Below are 20,577 nucleotides of genomic sequence, written 5' to 3'. Positions count from 1 at the left end.
CCTGGAAACAGTTATTTTCCTAACATATACTATCATCTTCTACAGAGAGCTTCCTACAGACTTGAATTTCTCCTTTGAATATGTTCCCCAATCACATTTTGTTAGCTTGCTTCCTCGTGAATCCAGCCCTACTAAAAGATGAAAAACATCTTATCTTGTCTGTTTTCTAGATAGACTAAAGGCAGTAACTCTTGCCCATTTCCTCCTCTTGATATCACCAGGTTTTTACCAGTTTTTAGCTTCACTGTGTGCTGAGGCACATGAATTGCAATAGCCTCTTACAATCCAGCTCTTTTTTGTGTTCCTATGGACCCATCCAACGTTCATTTTGCATTTATGGTGCGGATTTATTGATCTGCAGGTTGTATGCTTTATTTTACAATTCCTGCCAATATTTTGAGAGATTTGTCACTTGTCAGGACTTTGTCTTGTACAACCACTATCCCCCCACTCTAACGTTGACCTTAAGCAGGGTTATTACAAGTTAGAGTACATTTGGCTTTTTCAACTTACATGGTCTGTATGGATCTCTTAATAGTGAAATTTTCTAGTGCTGCTTGATAATTATGCTTAGTCTATTCATATTTCATGCTGGTTTGATCGAATTTAATTATTAGCTAAGCATGCAGGATAAGTTTAAAACAGGACCATAGGTTTCACATATGACACTTCGCTGATCTGTTATGACTGTTTTTAGCGACCTAGTAATTTCAACACATGACTAGTTTCTGCTTTATGTTTCTTGTGTTGTTTCAGCAAAATAACAATTAAACGTTCTGTCATCAGAGCATGAAAATCTACCATGACTCCTGTTTTGTTTATATTATGTATACATTGTTTCTGTTATGCAGCATTTATAATGTGTGGTTAGGACAGTGTTTTGTTTTAGCGACTTATTAACTTCATCATAGTTTCTGCTTAGTTGTGTTTCTTTTGTGTTGTCTCTGCAGAATATTTAAATGATCTGTATGCAATTTCAAAGCATGTTAGTCCACCATGACTCCTGCTTTGTTCTGTTATGTATACATTGTTTCTGATATACATCATTTTTAAATTTGTAGTCAGAGGCAGTCTGTGCTGCCAAGTTAGATAATTTATACTATTATCTAGTTAGTCCCATACTAATTTGCTAATTTATGCTTTGTTTTCTCTCTTGTGTCAATTCAGGCAGAATGTTTATTTCACACATGACATGCACATGCACAGTGCCGGCAGGTCTGGAAAGGCCAGAAGTTATGGTTATGCCAGATATTAGATTACTTTAGGCTTAATTTCAAAGGGGAGCTTGTGTCTTGGACAGATCTGACCGAGCAGAGCCATCAAGGCCACCCGGCATGACTTATGCTTCAAGCTGGATGAGGACCCTGCACCAGTGAGGGTGATGAGTCACCAACAAACTCATCTTTTACTCAAAATGGAATTGACTCTTCATACCACTTGGTATGTCTCTTCTAGTGATGCAAGTAGACCCAGATAGGCCTCATAACACAATCAAATTCACCATGGAATGGACTGAAGTCAGCTTTTTTTTTTTCAAGTGTTGGCTGCTTCTGAATGCCCCCACCCTTGCAGCTGTCTGAAAGAACTAGTAGACCTAGTTGAGGAATAAGATAGACTTACCGAACACCCACGCTTGGGAGGCAACGGCCAGGTTTGTTAGGATATTTGACCAGGGCTGCTTATCATACCATGGATAATGTCCTGCTAGTCTCTTTTCATGACAACATGTCGCATGTGGGCTATCCATGCTGCACCTACCTTATCATATATTAGCGGCCTCGAGTCAGGAGATCTCCTTGGGCACATGTGCACCCACATCAATCCCTATGATGCAATGGTACAGTGGTGGCATGAAACAGATTCTGAATTCACTGAACCTCCCTGTTCCTTCAGACGGGGTGTTGGGGGTCGGGTGGGTTTCACTGATCAACAATTGTCTCGCCCCTCTTCACAAATACACCATCAGATCAGGAGATGGATGGCTTTCGACAACAGAGGATGCGATCACTATAGGCACGGGAGCTAGTGCTAAGGCCACATTCCCCAGCATTTTATTTAGGGCTGTTGCTTTTTGGAATGCAAACAGCAGGTGGAGGCTCATCATGGACTGGAATCTCCTCACCCTATTCATGATGGAAATGGCAAGGCCATTCTGCATCTGTCAGATGGGGCAAGTATGTTGTCAGTCTTGATATGACAGATGCATACTTTTAGTTTACCCATTCTGCTTACCATCACACCATTATCAAATCACCATTCTTCCCTTCGGCCACAACCATTCTTCCCTTCGGCCCTTGGCTGCCACTCAGACTGCATCATCTGGGTAGCGCAGTGTACCTACATAAACACGTAAGTTCCACCCTACTCTGAGGCAGGATTTATAATACCAGAATCATTGAACTCATTGAGCCTATTTCCAACAGGACTTGGATTTCATCAGGAGAGTTCTTGATCCCGCTTGGTAGTCTCTTTATGCAGGCCTTGCCAGCACATTGGCACCTTGTTTTATTGCTGAAGAACCCCAGGCAGAATAACATAAATTACCGCCACCAGTGTACACAGTGGGAGTGCCCAGCTGTTGCTGACCTTAATTAGTCAGTGACACCTGGGAAATGGCCTCTATGCATCAACATCTTAGAAATAAAAGGTCATCAGTGCCTTTCATTTCTGTAAAGATTGCACCAGGGGAGATAATGGTCCTCTTTCGGTCCGATAACTCTGTGGTGGGGACCTATCTCCTCAGATAGGGAGGATCCAAACCACTCGTCCAGTGTGTTCTGTCTTGCATTTTCTATGGGGGTGCAACAACCGCCATATCTACATAAAAGTCTGACACCTTCTGGTTTGGCTGAAAATCAGTCCAGAGGTGGTCATGTCTTTCACACAGAATGGCCCCTCTATCAGTTGGTTGTCACTCGGATATATGCACTTCAAGGGCATCCAATGAGCGATCTTTTGGTGATGAGGTGGCATCAAAAGCTAACCACCTTCGTCTCTCCAGTTCCAGATAACAACAGCTTGGGTCATGGGATGCACTGTCAGCCATTTGGGAATGGTTCTGGGACTCTGCCACTCCTCATACAGTGCTAAAGTTATGGGCTCTGAATGGCAAGATGATTCTCATAGCCCCTCTTTGTGGTGAGAAGCCCTGTATCACCGATCTACTTTTCCTAATGATAATACATTCAGGAAGATTCGATCCAAGTACCTCAGAAGGGCTGGTGGCACCAGTACAGAGAGCCACAAGATCAGTCAACACAGCCTGTTAGAGTGCCTCAAGTGGCCAAGTGGTCTAAAGCGCTCACTGTTATGGATCACTGCCATCTCACCTCTGTCTGTGTGGGTTCGAATCTCGGGCTCGGCCAATGTTTGTATGTGAGAAAGATTGCTGGTAGCTTCTCGTGGGTCAGTGGTTCTTTCTGGTATTTTTCTGGGTTCTTCCTCAACCATTAATACTGGCTACTGTGTATAACCTATCTTGTGCTGAAAAATGGTGTTAAACCCTATAACAACAACAACAGCCTGTTAGCTTCTCTGGATTCACCAGTGAAAATTTTTGTAGGCGAAAAGATTTCAACTTTATCTTCTCAACCATATAAGAGTCCCAGATCAAAGGATTGCAGGCTGTGTTGCTTGTGTCATTAGGAGAATGGGTTATCTTTCATATGGTAAATCCAATTACTCATCCCCAGAAGGATACCTGAGGTAGAGGTCGGATGCTGAGCATCCTCTTCTCCAATTATTTATTCTCCTGACGTAATGTGATTGGGGAACGTATTCGAAGGAGAAAACATATTTTAAAGTAAATTATGTTTGTCTGAGAATTCTTACCCAATCACATTACTTAAAAATCCTCCCAAATACCCTGCCATGCGAACATCTGCATTAGTGTCTCGCCCAGCTAATAACTGGTAATGCCTGGTGGTATCAGGGGAGGTAATGGGCAAGAGTTTCTGCCCTTTGTCTATCAAAAAAACTAGAACGGATATTACTTTGTTCATTTTTTACTACAGCTGGATTTGCAAGGTAGCAGGCTAATATTCCTAACTTAATGTGATTGGGTAAGTATTCTTGAAGAAACATAATTTGCTTGAAAATATGCTTTCTTGGCAAGCTCCTCCTATGTGTGGCAGTTTTGGCAGATGTAAACAATGGATTGATCTCTGGCTCACTTGGGTCTTTGTTTAAAGAAAACTTTGGACTGTATGATATCACAGAACATGAGTGTCTTGATGTGTGGATAATGTTCTACCAACAATTTTACTATTAGAGACTTCGTAATATGTTTTGTCTTTTAATATTTCAGGAGACATCAAATACATTTCCTGACTTAAATTCACTGAGTTTCCATATTGTAGATATTTTATTTCATGGATTAGCCTCTACAGATATCCAAATTAAACAAAAAATGCACGCAACAAATGGTGGTGGCTTCATTGGTTAAAACGATACTAAGCACAAAATGGTTAAAACAGAGCATAAGCACAAATCAAATACCAGCCAAAATCAGTCCTTAACACTAGTTTTTTGTGGATGAGTTTGACAAATGAAACCAATACAGCCAAGCAACACCAAGAATAGTGGTAACTGAAATGTATATATATGATCATTACTGCAGCTATTGTCCATTAAGCTGCACCATCAGTACATTTCTACATTGTTGTTATTCAGGTAATATCATCATTCCATATGTGACCAAATACCCATTTCTAAGTGTAGTCAGCTTGTGGCAACCCAAAAGATGTTGCAGAGGAAAGAACCTCAACATAAAATGTAAAACGGACTGATCCTAATTATACATGGCTTTGAGGAAGCTGGACATGTCATGTAATTTTGCAATTTTGGGATTATTTGCAGATAAATATTTGCTTGTGCCAGAAGACATGATTGACAATTGTGATTATTCTGTGGTTTTTGTCTGACAATCAGTGAAATATGAGCTTTCTGCAATTAGAGTATGTAAATAGTGTTTAATCAGCACTTCACCTTCATTATTTTAGTCATCATGTTCCTTTGGATTTAAAAAATGTAGATAAAAGGAGATTTGCTTTCAGGAGGATTAAATGTTCATGATAAAGTTTACTACCTTTAATTAGAAGTACATGTTTGCATTTAATTAGAATTATACATGTTTGTATTTAATTAGAATTATACATGTTTGCATTTAATTAGAATTGTACATGTATCCATTTAATTAGAATTGTACATGTATCGATATAATTAGAATTACACATGTTTGCATGTAGTTAAAAGTATACATGTTTCCATTTAATTAGAAGTATACATGTTTCCATTTAATTAGAAGTGTACATATTTACATTCCTCAATGCATTATGTAGATTAATTATTAAGTTGGATCATGGAGTGGTTAAATATAAAATCAAGCAGAGAATTGTAGAGAACAAAGGGCAAAACATATATTGTCTGTTTGCTCCAAAATGATAGTGATGCATCTTGGAATCCAATATGGCTGCCACAGTCGCCATCCTTATACTCTTGTTATCTACTCCTCCTTTAAATATTGTGATTGTTACTCCTGCAGAATGGATGGCCAAATCTAAAATCGGTGGTCATATCAAAATGAAGTTTTTGACTTCTTAAGATGTCTGGTATCAAATGATGCACAGACCAGTTTTTAACAAATCTGCATCCATGATATTTCTATCTCATTTATCACAATATATTTTTCTTCCAACTAATAAGTTGAATGGAATAAGGTATTTTTCTACAAGTCAAGAATTATTTTGTTAAAGTTCAATGCTGGAATTTTTTCCCCATACAAATGCTCTTTTTTCCAGATAACCCTTCCAACAGAATTTTCCTTTTCACTCGGTTGATAAGATATCTCTCTCGTTACAATTTAAAATCTCTCTCTCTCTCTCTGTCTACTTTCTCTCTCTCTCTCTCTCTCTCTCTATATATATATATATATGTATGTGTGTGTGTGTGTGTGTCATGGAAACCTGTACATTACATTTCAGGTTGTTGTTTTTTGTTGCTTTCATAGTTTAATGTTTTCTTAATTTCTGTTCATCTTCAGGAGAAGTCAAAGAATCCAAATGACTTCAAACATATATACATATATCAAGTAAGTATGAACACACTTTCCAAGTAGATTTAAAGAGGAAATCTGGTTTTCAAGACTGTAGTTGTTATTGTTATAGGTTTTAACAACATTATTCAGCACAAGATAGGTTATACATGTTGGCCAGTATCAGTGGTGGAGGAAGAACCCGGGAAAACCCCAGAAAGAACCACTGACCCATGAGAAGCTACCGGCAAGCTTGTCTCACATACCCACATTGGCTGAACCCGAGACTCGAACCCATGCAGACAGAGGTGAGATGGCAATGTTCCATAACGGCGAGTGCTTTAGACCACTTGGCCATTGTGGCATCTTCAGAACTGTTTTCATTGCATTTATTCCTCATTAAATTCAACTTCACTGTACTACAGTCAAGTCTGTCATCAGCAGCCACTCATAGGAAAATGTGAAACTAGTCTTTGTACACAGGTGACCTCTTTAGACAGGTTTACCTTTAAAATTGGTATTTTAACAAATACCTTGGACAGAATATTGTTACTACCACAATTATTATTATTATTATTATTATTATTAATATTATTATTATTATTATTATTATTGCTATCATGATTCCCTTATGTGCACTATTCAACAAAATAAAATAACAAATGAAAAAAATGTTCTCCACCAAATTTGTTCCACACGAAATTATTGTATCCTGCTGATTTTAATCTGTCCTAAAAATTAAATCATCACTGAATTTTAGTGCTGATAACTCTTCAGTCAGATGGGTTTACTGACATTTTAGTTTGGGTAGTCCTAAAAATTAAATCATCACTGAATTTTAGTGCCGATAACTCTTCAGTCAGATGGGTTTACTGACATTTTAGTATGGATAGTCCTATAAATTAAATCATCACTGAATTTTAGTGCCAATAACCCTTCAATCAAATGGGTTTACTGACATTTTGGTATGGATAGTCCTATAAATTAAATCATCACTGAATTTTAGTGCCAATAACCCTTCATTCAGATGGCTTTACTGACATTTTAGTATGGATAGTCCTATAAATTAAATCATCACTGAATTTTAGTGCCCATAACCCTTCAGTCAGATGGGTTTACTGACATTTTAGTATGGATAGCCCTAAAAATTAAATCATCACTGAATTTTAGTGCCAATAACCCTTCAATCAAATGGGTTTACTGACATTTTAGTATGGATAGTCCTATAAATTAAACCATCACTGAATTTTAGTGCCAATAACCCTTCAGTCAAATGGGTTTACTGACATTTTATTATGGATAGTCCTATAAATTAAACCATCACTGAATTTTAGTGCCAATAACCCTTCAATCAAATGGGTTTACTGACATTTTAGTATGGATAGTCCTATAAATTAAACCATCACTGAATTTTAGTGCCAATAACCCTTCAATCAAATGGGTTTACTGACATTTTAGTATGGATAGTCCTATAAATTAAACCATCACTGAATTTTAGTGCCAATAACCCTTCAATCAAATGGGTTCACTGACATTTTAGTATGGATAGTCCTATAAATTAAACCATCACTGAATTTTAGTGCCAATAACCCTTCAGTCAGATGGGTTTACTGACATTTTAGTATGGATAGTCCTATAAATTAAACCATCACTGAATTTTAGTGCCAATAACCCTTCAATCAAATGGGTTTACTGGCATTTTAGTATGGATAGTCCTATAAATTAAATCATCACTGAATTTTAGTGCCAATAACCCTTCAATCAGATGGGTTTACTGACATGTTAGTATGGATAGTCCTATAAATTAAATCATCACTGAATTTTAGTGCCCATAACCCTTCATTCAGATGGGTTTACTGACATTTTAGTATGGATAGTCCTATAAATTAAATCATCACTGAATTTTAGTGCCCATAACCCTTCATTCAGATGGGTTTACTGACATGTTAGTATGGATAGTCCTATAAATTAAATCATCACTGAATTTTAGTGCCCATAACCCTTCATTCAGATGGGTTTACTGATATTTTAGTATGGATAGTCCTATAAATTAAATCATCACTGAATTTTAGTGCCCATAACCCTTCATTCAGATGGGTTTACTGACATGTTAGTATGGATAGTCCTATAAATTAAATCATCATTGAATTTTTGTGCCCATAACCCTTCAGTCAGATGGGTTTACTGACATTTTAGTATGGATAGTCCTATAAATTAAATCATCACTGAATTTTAGTGCCCATAAACCTTCAGTCAGATGGGTTTACTGACATTTTAATTAGGGTAGTCCTATAAATTAGATATATTGACTGAAATTTTAGTATGGATAGTCTTACAGTCAGATAGGTCAACTGTCCAAAATCAAGTTCATTTTCTACTTGACCAAAAGCATTGATTTTGGTTTTGTAAACAACATGTTTATCGCAATTTGAGTCCAGAACATTGGAAATAACTATGAAATGTTGGGTGTACCTGATGTTTACCACATTCTGTGCTATAATTTTAGTAAGAGATTGTTCTAGAATGGAAAATTCCATTAAGTCATAGTATTTCCAGAAAATTCTAATCATGACCTAGGTCAAGTAGAGGGCTTTATAATGTTGTTTATCTAGATATTTTTTATTCATGCTGTAAGATCATGAAGCAGAGCCAGTCTTATTGTTGTATTCAGTATTTGATTTGAGCTAGAATTATTTATTTAAATTATTATTCTCTGGAATTACAAAGTGCTCATTAATATTCTTGGACACAGAAAACTAATTTGGAATTACGCCACACCCATTTTTTTAAATACTAGACAGTACCAAAAATGTTACTCCTATTTGTTGTACATGAAAAAAATCACAATCAAAATTGGTAACTAAAACCTTGGTATATCGCTCATTTTATCATTGAAAACGGTTGTTATGACCTGGAAATTTAAATCAGTATTCTGAAATTATCAACTTTTAATAAGAAATCATGTATTTTCTTAAAAATTCTTTCCAAACAACATTCTTGGTACACCGTAAATAACAGTATGCATTACAATTTTGATAAATTGAACTTTCTCTAACACCTACATAAGGCAGCACTTTAATAAATAAATACCAATTAAATACATTTTTTTATAAATTGATTTGTATTTTAGTTATATCTTTTAGTTTGGTTTTAAGTGTAATGATCATAAATACAATGTACCTGGTTGTATTCAAATGTGAAATATGTCAATCTACTGTGACATTTAAGTGCAGACGGTGTTTTGATACCTAATTTGCATACATTTTTGTTGTCTTGTTGCACTGAATTAAAAGTCGGCCTCCTTGTATTACCATGCTAATTAATCTTTTATATCAAATAAAGGGTGTTGACTAATTGAAAAGTTAAAAGCATGTAAGTCCAACCTGCGTAGGAGCTAGCAGCCTCAGTCTAGTGTCGGGTCAACTTATTTCAAGCGATCAATCAAACAGTTACAGTTTTTTGGGAGAATGTATTATAATTAACTATGCTAATTAGCATACTCATTCACAAATGTTATCAACTTTAGCAAGACAAGCAAGCAAAATGAATACTTGATGATGTAAAATTCTGTTTCACAGATAATGAAAGCTAGTTTCAGAGTTTGTTGTTAATTTATAATTCCTGAATTGGCACTTGGAATTCCTTATGGATGAGAACAAATATCACTATTAAATGATGGCATCAATGATTTATTATAGAACATTAAAAAAACTTGATTTTCTATTACGACGTTTGTTTCACAATCTAAATTTTTCAGTTTTTTTAATATAAGAGGAATCTTGTTTGATTGTGAATTTCAATCAATAATTAATCTGGTTCCCTGCTGAGAATGCTCCTTGATTTGCATTCCACAAGAGAGCAAAGTAGGGAGCATACAGATCAGAGAACCAGACTACTCAGTGCCATCATAAAGCAGTGATGTAATAACACATTGTTTTCACATACATGTGAAGGTTGTTGAAACCAATTGGAACGATGATGATGATCTCTCAGCAGTTGGATATTTTTAAAATAAAGGTAATTTTTACATAAAAACAAAAAACTTAATTAGAAAAAAACGCTTTATTGACAGTTATTCCCAACTCGATTTTAAAACGAGTATTCAGGCATTAAACAGACCAGTTTGCTTCCCCCCACCCCAGTTTGGTTTTCTAAATGTCCAGCAAGGATGGTATCAATTCATACTGTTATTTAGGGAGAGGTGTACAGTGAATTCAAACAATGATATCTTGGATTATATTATTGTGATTCATCAAAAGACTTGGCACATCATCACACTTTAGTCAATTGGTGCATTAGTCCATTTGAGACTACAGGCACATCAACACCTTAGCGTTGGATTTTATTTTGAATACCACAGGAATTTAATTAGAACTTATTTATTAAGACTGTTTATAAAACTTTTTGGACTATTTTGTGATTTTAATTCACAATACTGTTAGTTCTTTTTAAATTTTCAATTTGTATTCCAGGGAGGTACATTATTTGTTGAATTTTACAAAACTTGTTGGTTTTCACTCTTTTCTATTACATAATTTAAGACCATAAAGTTGTAAGAAAAAGTCAGTTAGTTTGGGGGTATAAAGGTCGCAAGTCAAGGTCACTGTGATTGAAAGAAGAAAAAATATTTTTGCGTAATAACTTCACCAAAGATGTTGGGTAAGAAAAAAGTCGTTGATTTTGGGATTGGAAATAGAAAGATTAAGATAACTGACTGAATTAAGTAAAATGGCTTTGGTTTTAGACCACATTCCATGATCAAAGATTGTGTAGGATTTGTACTCTGATATGGAAGAGGCCTCTTGATTTTGGGATCAAAAGGTCATGGTCATTTTGTGTCAATAAAAAATTGTTTTGCACAATAAAATTTGTTCGATAGTAAATTCATAACCAAAATTTTTGGACAACTTACACTTGGGATAAAAAAGAATTCTGTGGATTTGGGGGTGTAAAAGTCAGAAGTCAAAGTCTTGACAAGTGTAAGAATAAAAATAGAAGTTCTGCACATTAAATTTAAATCAAGACTGCTTACCTAGACAAGAGGTCCAGATCACTGGTACACATTGGTCAGCAATCTCCAGTCAACCATATCCTACTTGTACCTACAGAGTGAATTATTTATACATGGGGCAGGCATATAATATGCTGTTCACAGTATGTTTGTTATGTTTAGGTCTGTTTCTTTTACACTACCATAATAAAAGATGTCACTATGACCTACTTCTACACTTGGGAGATCATGAAAATAGATATGTTTTTATGCATCATAAGGAATACTACACAATATCAAATGTTGGTCAGGTCACAGTGACCAGCTTTTCGTGCTCCAATAATAAGATACATTTTTATGTTCTGGTCAGTTTCTGCGACACAGTTGCTTACATGATATATTTTTGGGGCATGCTAAACCTACATACAAAAAGTATGTTACAGTGCCCTGGTTTTCTGGCCTCACATTTTTTATGTTTTGATGAGTTTCTCTGGCACTTTTGCAGTCAAGAGACTTAATATATGTATGCATTTAGGTCTTTTACCTTTTTACATTTAGACGACTCTGTACACCGTATGATGTTAGACAGGTTTCACAGTCTCTGTTGCTTGTGGAGTTATCAACCTAGATTTGAAAGCACGTCATGGAAGTACTGCATCACCACATCTGATGTCTGAATAAATATGTTCAGGCATACTTTAATGTCATCTGACATCATAATTTCTTGTTTTATTAGTGGTCCAGGTTGTTGATTGGCTGAACATGGGAACATTTTGGAAGCCATAATTGTGCAACTGAATTCATCACATTTTCCATATTTTCCATTGCAGTATAATATTCTTGATTTTCGGTTTAATTTGTCTTTTTTTTTTCTTCAAATTCTCAAGGAGTTGGATCAACCTGGCGCACCAAGAATTCTGGAGCTGGAAGAGATGGTGGAAAGTAAATATATATTTAAACATTTAGAATGCAAGTACTCTTGTATGAAATTTTGTAAAAATGTCATCAATTTTTTATTTTTTTTATAAAAGATAAAATCTTAAGGAAACAGGGTTTTTTCTTATATTTTTTGAGTGAAAATATGAATATTAAGTTTTGTTTTTTGCTAATAGCTCACCAGGCCAAGTCAGATGATTTTTGTCATTCATCTGTCTGTCCACACTTGTTTGTAAACATTCATTTCAGATCATGTTTGATATCTTTCCTGTTTGGTTTGATTATGAGTGACACCCTTTCATGTTGTGAGACAATCTTGCTGATTGACTGAATGGCTTATGAACATTTGGGATGCCATATTTCTCTGTTTAATTCATTACCTGATCACATTAACATTAGGAAATAAACTGCTCTTACAAAATCCTGAAAAGATGATAAAACAGAAACCTTTTTATCATATCATGTAGACAAAAGAAAGCAAATAGTGTATAACCTCCCATTGCCCTGACAAGGTGGGCATCTGTATTCTGGATGTTTATCAGTTTAAATTTTTAATGAGGACTGCAACATACAGTTCACTGTGAATCTTTAATTAATCCATTGACTTTTTTCACTGACTGAAGCCATCCATCAATAATTCATGGTGATTTAGTCAGCTAAATGGTTTTTAGGCCTTGTGTGTATATCATTGTGACTTGTTTTTCCAAATTTATTCATTTTTTGTGCCTGTCATTGTTTTCACTGTCAACTGGTAAGTTGTGTATGCCAGCTATATTTACCTGTGTATTATGAGTTTGCACTGTACACATGATTGTTCATTCCTTCATTTATATTAGGTATACTCTGTTCGATTGTTTCACTTAATTGTATGAATTTTGGACTTTATTCTCTATTGTTTCAGAGAAAGTTGATGAAATATAAGAAGTGCAAGTGATTGAAGGTTTGAGAAGACAACTATGAAGCATGACTCTCTTGCACTAAATGTTTTTTTCTTTCTAACCCATGCAATGTATGCTGAGGGGGTATGGTGAGGAGATTGTCCAACCTTATGTCAGCTGATAGTACCATCAGAGACATCCATTTATAGTTTCTGACACCAGGGCTGTCTGGTCAACCATCTATCCCAGCTCGATATAACCAATCCTGTATAATGTACGGGCCACACATGATGTGCTGGCAATCCATTCCAGCCTGATACAGTACTCATCAGCTTTGCCTTACTTCACTTTGGATATAATGGGTCCAGCTTTGCTCACCTATCGAACAGGCAGGTGCAACATCACACAAAGCATTATTGCTGCCCTGTTGCATCAGAGGACAGATGCCATAGAGGAAGCATAGAACAACACCTCAGTTGAGGAAGGGGATAGTGTTGAAATAATGCAACACTCGTACCCAACTGTGGAATAGAGTTTGGTTTTAATAGCAGTAAAACATTACCTGCTACTGTTGCATTATTGCTACCCTTTTGCTGGATGCCAGCTGAAGGATAAGAAAGAAAAGAATATGATTCCAGTCTGATTTCGTTGTCATATCCAACGTACCAAATATCTTAGTCTTTCTCCTTGAACTATTGTGCTGATGCACATGTGTCAGGATCCTCAGAAAAATTCATCCTCTTGTTAAATTTAGGTGGCTTAGGCCAAACACATAAATTTTTGGTGGCGTTTACTCATTTTCTGAATCAATGCTTTAATTGTATGCATCTGTGTTCCTTTTCACAAAATGTGTTTTTGTGCCTTTTACTTCAGTAAATTTGTACCCTTAGTACTGGTGTATCCCCTACTAGTTCAATTTGTTCTTTCAGTTTATAATAATGTTGCAGAGTAAATGTAGGTATGCAAAGGTCCCATATGACCCCAATTGTTTTTATATAGCTGCTCTATTTTGTTTTCAGATGAAAAATGCAGTGTCAGACTTAGCAGCACAGAAAGGAAGAAGGGTCACATTTCCTCCTCTTCATTTCAGGAAGATCACCACATCCATTTCCAGTAGGAATTTAAGTCACTTCCTGTCTCAAGGAAGTCTGCGCATCCTCTACTTTCCAAATTCCAAAGTAGAGAATCTTCAGAATCTTCAGTATTTGGTTCAGTAGGAAATGTCTTTATCTTATCTGTCCCCCTTTAACTGCAGTTACAGATTTTCTTCTCTTCTTTGCCAAGGAAAGAGAAAGTTCTGTATCCACCACTAGGGCAGCCCTTTCTGATACTCTTATGTTCTCTAAGGCTTCTACGATTGGGTTGGATCCTCGCTTTTCTGATCTCACCAAGATTTTTGAGCTTCAGAGACCAGTATCTTGCTTAGTGATGCTTAGAACCTTTTGTTTGTTCTTTGTTGTTGTTGTTGTTGTGGGGTTTAACACCATTATTCAGCACACAATAGGCTATACATGACGGCCAGTATTAATGGTGGAGGAAGAACCCAAAAAGAACCACCAACCCACGAGAAGCTACTGGCAAGCTTTCTCACATACCCACATTGGCTGAATCCGAGACTCAAACTGGCGCAGACAGAGGTAAGATGGCAGTGATCCGTAACGGAGAGTGCTTTAGACTTTTGTCCTTTTAGAGTAATGTTATGAACCTTTGCAACTTCCATTGAGATTCTTATCTTCTAGGCAGTTTTTCCCACTCTCCCTAGCACCAGTGAGGAGTTAAATTCATGCTTTGTCAGTGGAAAAGGATTGTTTATGGCTCTTTGGTCAGTTTTTCTTTGACAGCCTGGCTTTCTGGCTAAGAATTAGCTACTTTCATTCACCCCTAACCCTATTAAGATTCCCATTCTCAGTTATATCTGTGCAGGGATTGATCAAGATAGACTCCTTTGCCAAGTTAGGGTCATTCAGTTTTTTTTTGTTTTTTTTTGATTCCTCTAAAAAGAGAAGGAAGGGTCATAACAGCCTCTTTCTCCCTCTCAGGGTTTCCTCTGATATTTTGGTGGTCACCATTTCCAATTGAACTGTAATCACTATCAAGAGAGATGGTCAGTCCTCACTATGATGGACCTTTCTTTCGTGAGAATTAAAGTTTTTGAGGTCAGAACAGTTGATGTTTCTTGGGCCCAATTGAATCACTCCTCTAAATGATGTAAAATGAGACCTTTCTGGGAGTCACTTTATTTTAGCCATTTACTTTTGATCTTTGTTGCATGACATATGGCCAAGCCATCTATCAACAAGGAAACACTCCTACAGTAAGGGTAAGTGCATTTTATTTTCTCTTATCAGTCTCTTTTTTCTTTTTGAGGTCATTAGCCATCATCCTGATTGGCAAATGTGGGAATGCAATCATAACATATAATGTAGAGAGAAAACTTCCTCTACCCAAAACCTCCCAGTGCTGGACAGAGACTGCTTTTCCCTCCCACCAACAGGGGACATCAGAGTCCTGTTTCACCAAACTTTGATGAACCTCATTCCACACAATGATTGGGTGACACAAGTCATTTCATAGTGGTTATGGATATTATGTATCTATCCCCACCCCTTCTCCCCCACCCCCACACATTTCATAATGACTGTTCCAATAAAGGTGGGTGTTTTACAGATGGTGATGGAGCCTCTTTTTTGCTGTTAAAGCGGTTAGTGGAGATTGCCAATCCAAAATGCCAAAGAGAAACAACATCTCAGATGTTAGATTATGAATAACATCTGTGCATATTATTGAGATAATCTTGCTTTAGAATGAGTTTGTGAACACTGGATGCCATTTTTCTGATCTCAGATATGGTATTTGAACTTATCAAATTTTTGGATGAGTTCATTTGTGATCCAGGGATGTTAATTTGATGATCTTGCATTCGACTGGTCAGAGCTTTTGAACTCGCCAGAGGCCATATTTCTCAACAGACTTTGATCAGACCTGGTGACTTGTATCATCAAGATCTCTGATGAGTTCAGTTATGAATGACATCCTCTTGTATTAATGAGTTGGTCATGCATCTAATTGTTGGAATTTATGAAGACTCTTGTTGGGTAGGCTTTTATCTTCAAGGCCTCAAATTAGTTTGATTATGTAATCCCTACATATTAATGAAGCTTGTGACTGATCAGATGGTGGGAATCAAACCTACAACATTCAGGTTAAAAGTCCAATAACTGAACTGCCTAGCTACTGTATATACCTTGACTCGTGATCTCTATGGTTTTAAAAGTAATGACTCTGGAGGCAAGGCCTTAGGCTGGGAGAGATTCAGGGGAAAATGATGGTTGCATAAATAACTTCTCAATATGTTTGTGAAATTGCATTGCAAGCTGACAAATGTCAGCTACACAGGTGAGGAGTATCAGGCCTACTTGGGCCTCTTGTTAAAAGTTTTTCTTCAGACTTGGATTAAAGAAAATTGGCATCAGGAAAAGATCTTAAAATAAATGCAAGACATGTACATACTATATGTATACATTACTGTCATTTATTTTTCATTTTCAGAAAATTACAAGAAGTTTGGGAAAGAATTTGGACACAGTACTGGGTATTCCCTAAATGATGCACTCTGGACATGTCAGAATATGTTTGCCAACAGGTAAAATTACATTTTATATCAGTGCAACTGATTTGTATGCACATTGATTGGCCAGATTTCTGTGATATTTTTGTGATCAGAACATGCAGTAGACAGCTATTTGGCTACACTGAGAATATAGCAGTCAAACATGACAGGGCACAAATGTTTTTTATAAACTTATGCAGGATGCTGCAAAATAAACACTCAGCCTGTTTATATATATATTTTGCTGTTATGCCTATTGTTTACAACACTGGTCCATATTAAGTTTTACAAATGGGAATATGATTGATACTTCAGTGTTCATGAAAGTAGTTAAAAACAAAATGCAAAATAGAATGTAGCAAACAGGTTTTTGAACTGATTTGAGTGTTAGCTGTAAAACACAAATTCCATAACACAAATTCTAGCATATTAGGTAATTGACATGTCAGAATGAGCAGTTAGATAGTGATTACTTAAATTGTAACTGACAAATCCACACGCTTCACTTACCTACCGACACCTCTTGGTCAGTCATTGCTTATTCAGAATTGGAACAGACTGATACCTACTCTCAAGTCAGGATGCGTAATGATTGTCGGGCTTGCACTGGTGGAAGCTCAAAGTAGTTGTCAGTCAATCATTGTTTATTCAGAATTCAGTCAGAAGGATATCTGTGATTTATTGTGGAGTCTGCCTTGGTATAAGCTCACCAGAGCTGTCAGTCATTGTTTATTCATAATTTTAAGAGACTGGTGCCCACTGTCAAACCAGGGTGTATGTGATTTATTGTCAAGATTGCCTTGGTATAAGCTCACCGCAGCTGTCAGTCTGTCATTTTTTATTCATAATTCTAACAGTATCAAACCAGGATGTACGTGATTTATTGTCGAGACTGCCTTGGTATAAGCTCACCAAAACTGTCAGCCAGTTATTATTTATTTATGATTATAACAGACTGGTGCCCACTGTTAAACTGGGGTGGGTGGGTGATTTATTGTTGAGTCTGCCTTGGTGGAAATTGAACATAGCTATTGGTCATTGTTGCTTATTCAGAATTTGAACCGACTGGTGCCCACTTTTAATCCAGGATATGTGGGATTTATTAGTGAGCTTTCTGTGGTGGAAGCTCAACAGAGCTGTAAGTCAATCAGTGTTTATTCAGAATTCTAACAGACTGATGCTCACTTTTAAGCCTGGATGTTTTGTTTTTATTGGAGAGTCTAGCTTGTTGGATACTCTCAGCATAGCTGTCAGTCAATCATTGTTTGTTCAGAATTCTAACAGACTGAAGCCAACTTTCTAAACCAGGACGCTTGATTTGTTACTATTTCCACCTTGGTGGAGGCTTGACAGCAATCACTTTTGTCATAAGTTTGTATCAATCCAACACACAATTTGCCAGCTACCCGCATATATCTGTCATGCGTGACCATCTGCGTAATGCGACCATGAATCATGATTTTTAGGCAAATGCATTAGACACTACTATACCATTTAAAAACATCCAAAGAGACAGCTTAGAAGTTTTAGAAAATCAAAAGTCAGATACTTGTTTGTCCTTGGAATAAAATGCCAGAAAGGTGTCAGCTGTATTTTTCATGTTGTGTTGATCTGAGTATTGTTCAGTGCAGAAGAGATGACTATCACTGCCACAAGAATTTTTAAAAATCAAGATAAATATTGGAGTTGCAAGATCTAGCAGGAAGTATACTTTGGTGAAAGCTTAACTGTTTAGTATTCCTATTTGACAATGTTTTTGACTTGTCAACCACATACAAAATAAAGAAGGCTCACCTGAAGCTTTTGTCTTACTCTAAGGACTTTATCATCAGACTGATTTAATCTCTGCTGACTGTAAACATCACTTGATGGAATGGTGAGTGATGTTAGCAGATTATCCCAGATATGCGGCATGTTGTAATGGCCCCTGTACCTGTTAAGCATCGGTTTGTACTCGAGATTCCTTAATGCCCCTGCTCAAGTCAGGCTTGTTCTCGATTTTGTATTTTTACTTCCAAGTTACCATATGGCCAGGGCAAACATTGTGGATGTGCCGTGATACTTCAGATGAGCTCGAACTTGGTCTTCTATGTTCATTGCATCTTGTTGTCAATATCCTTTCCATTTCCCCAATATAGCCGTGATGGCACTGACTTTCACCCTGTCCTTCACACTTATGTGAAAGATAGGTTATCAAATATCTCACTTTTCAGACTTATCCTTCAAGCTAGCAGGAAGTAGTTGACCAAAATGGGGTTGGAAGTCTGAGATTGAACTGGAGGTCATTAAGGCCAAAGTTTACTTATGCTAAAATTTGTCCAACCTAAAGAGAAATATTGACTGCCTTAGGGTTAGCTGTCTGCATTAACTGCATAATTCTGTAACTGTTGACACCGTTGGTTCTAATCAAGAAATAAAGTTGCCCTGTTTAGAATTCCTTGCATGCTACCCTTCAGATTACCTTGTAAAAGTATGTGGACATTTCAACATTGTCTTTTGGGACTGAGCAATGAAGATCAGTGGTATCTATTCAAAATACTCCTGTGCAGATCAGGGTCTCTTTGTTTGTTCTTTTCTAATTACTCCTATAAAAAAATTGCTAAGACCCACATCTGCCAGCGCATTACAAGTGAATATATACAGTTTAGTAAAAAGGTACATTGCAAAGCCATAGTTTGCTGGGGTCTTCTCCATATCAGTGAGCAAATTGGAAATTGTGCAATCATGGAACCTTAAATGCTATGCTTTTTTGCCTGCCCGTTTGAATCCAGCTGATAAGATTAATTAGTATTTGCCGTTCTTTTCTCTTTTATAGCTCACAGAAGGTGAATTACAAGAGGATTATGGTATTCACAAACAATGACAATCCTCATGCTGGTAATCAACAATTACAGGTAGTTATATTTTTATTGAGAATGAGAGTTGATGGTATAACATTTATGTTTATGTTTGATGTGCAAATTTGGATGTAATCTTTTATTGATTAATCATTATGAAATATTTTATTACACTGGAGTAGCATTTTGTGATGATTGATTGAGTGGTGTTTAATAACTGAAGATCAGCATAGGAAAGACACTTTCCTGTTTAAGCGGTTGAAAGTAAAGTGCTTTGCACAGAGACATGTCATGTTACATTGCCCAGAGACATGCCTTGTTACATTGCTCAGAGACATGCCATGTTACATTGCCCATAGACATGTCCTGTTACATTGCTTAGAGACATGCCCTCTTACAGTGCCCAGAAACAGGCCCTGTTATATTGCCTAGAATCATGCCATTTTACTTTACCTAGGCTATTCTGGGTGGGATTTGAACCTGTAACTCACTATTAATGTTATCTAGATCCTAAAGTTGTATTACAATATTGCCACTGTTTAGTTCACCTGGCCATAAGGCCACAAGAGATAACTGCATGGCCATGTGGTCAACATGCTGAACTCATAAATAATGTGGTGTGTTCTTAGGCAAGGCACTCTATTCTAAATGCTTTGGCACTTAATAACCTAGTTGTGCTGCTGTACAACACCACTCCAAGGCAAAACCATCTTGTGACATCCATTATGTCTTGAGCATCCATTAACAGTTGCTGTTTTGATCTTTTCGAAAACCACTGTACCAGTTTTGGCCAAAATTTGGCAGACCATCCAGCATGAAAAGCTTTCAGCTTGGACACAAAATGATGGTTTTCCACCATTATTAAATATAGTAAAAGCCTTGAAAAACTGCTGAACAGAATTTGATTGAATCTGACAGCATCCTTGCAAGAAGACCTTTTAGTCTTATGCAAATTATACTGATCTGCTTTCAGATATGGCAGGCATTACTAACACTAGAAAAGTCCCAGGTAAAGAAAATTTTAAAATCTTTAAATTACTTCTTCTATAAGAACCACTGAATAGCATTTGACCAAACATCATGGCACGATGGCCTTTCAGGTTGGTACAAAAAATGATGCTTATCCACTCTAAGATATGGCCACCACGACTAGATATAGAAAGACCTTTGACTTCTCCAAAACTGCAGGATAATGTTTCACAAAAAATTTACAGAAAGCCTTCTGGCATGAAGACCTTTCAGACTTTTACAAATGATGCCATTGTGTTGTGAAATATGGCCACTGATTTAAATAA

The 20,577-nt window shown here is 36.6% G+C and overlaps 1 protein-coding gene across 1 annotated transcript in view; it reads left to right on the top strand.

Annotated features, from left to right (window-relative positions):
- LOC149785682 (DNA repair protein Ku70-like) overlaps positions 1–20,577 on the top strand; it is an 87,965-nt gene that overhangs the window by 10,499 nt on the left and 56,889 nt on the right. Inside the window, exons 5-8 of the mRNA XM_089979519.1 lie at positions 6,041–6,088; positions 11,909–11,963; positions 16,385–16,478; positions 19,261–19,339. Of these exons, the coding sequence (XP_089835645.1) occupies positions 6,041–6,088; positions 11,909–11,963; positions 16,385–16,478; positions 19,261–19,339 (276 nt within the window). The remainder of the gene's footprint in view (positions 1–6,040; positions 6,089–11,908; positions 11,964–16,384; positions 16,479–19,260; positions 19,340–20,577) is intronic.

Source organism: Sinohyriopsis cumingii, chromosome 13 (assembly GCF_028554795.1).
Source record: "Sinohyriopsis cumingii isolate HCF-2022 chromosome 13, ASM2855479v2, whole genome shotgun sequence".
In the NCBI taxonomy this organism is placed as follows: Eukaryota; Metazoa; Mollusca; class Bivalvia; order Unionida; family Unionidae; genus Sinohyriopsis; species Sinohyriopsis cumingii.
This window is presented reverse-complemented; position numbering and strand designations above follow the sequence as displayed.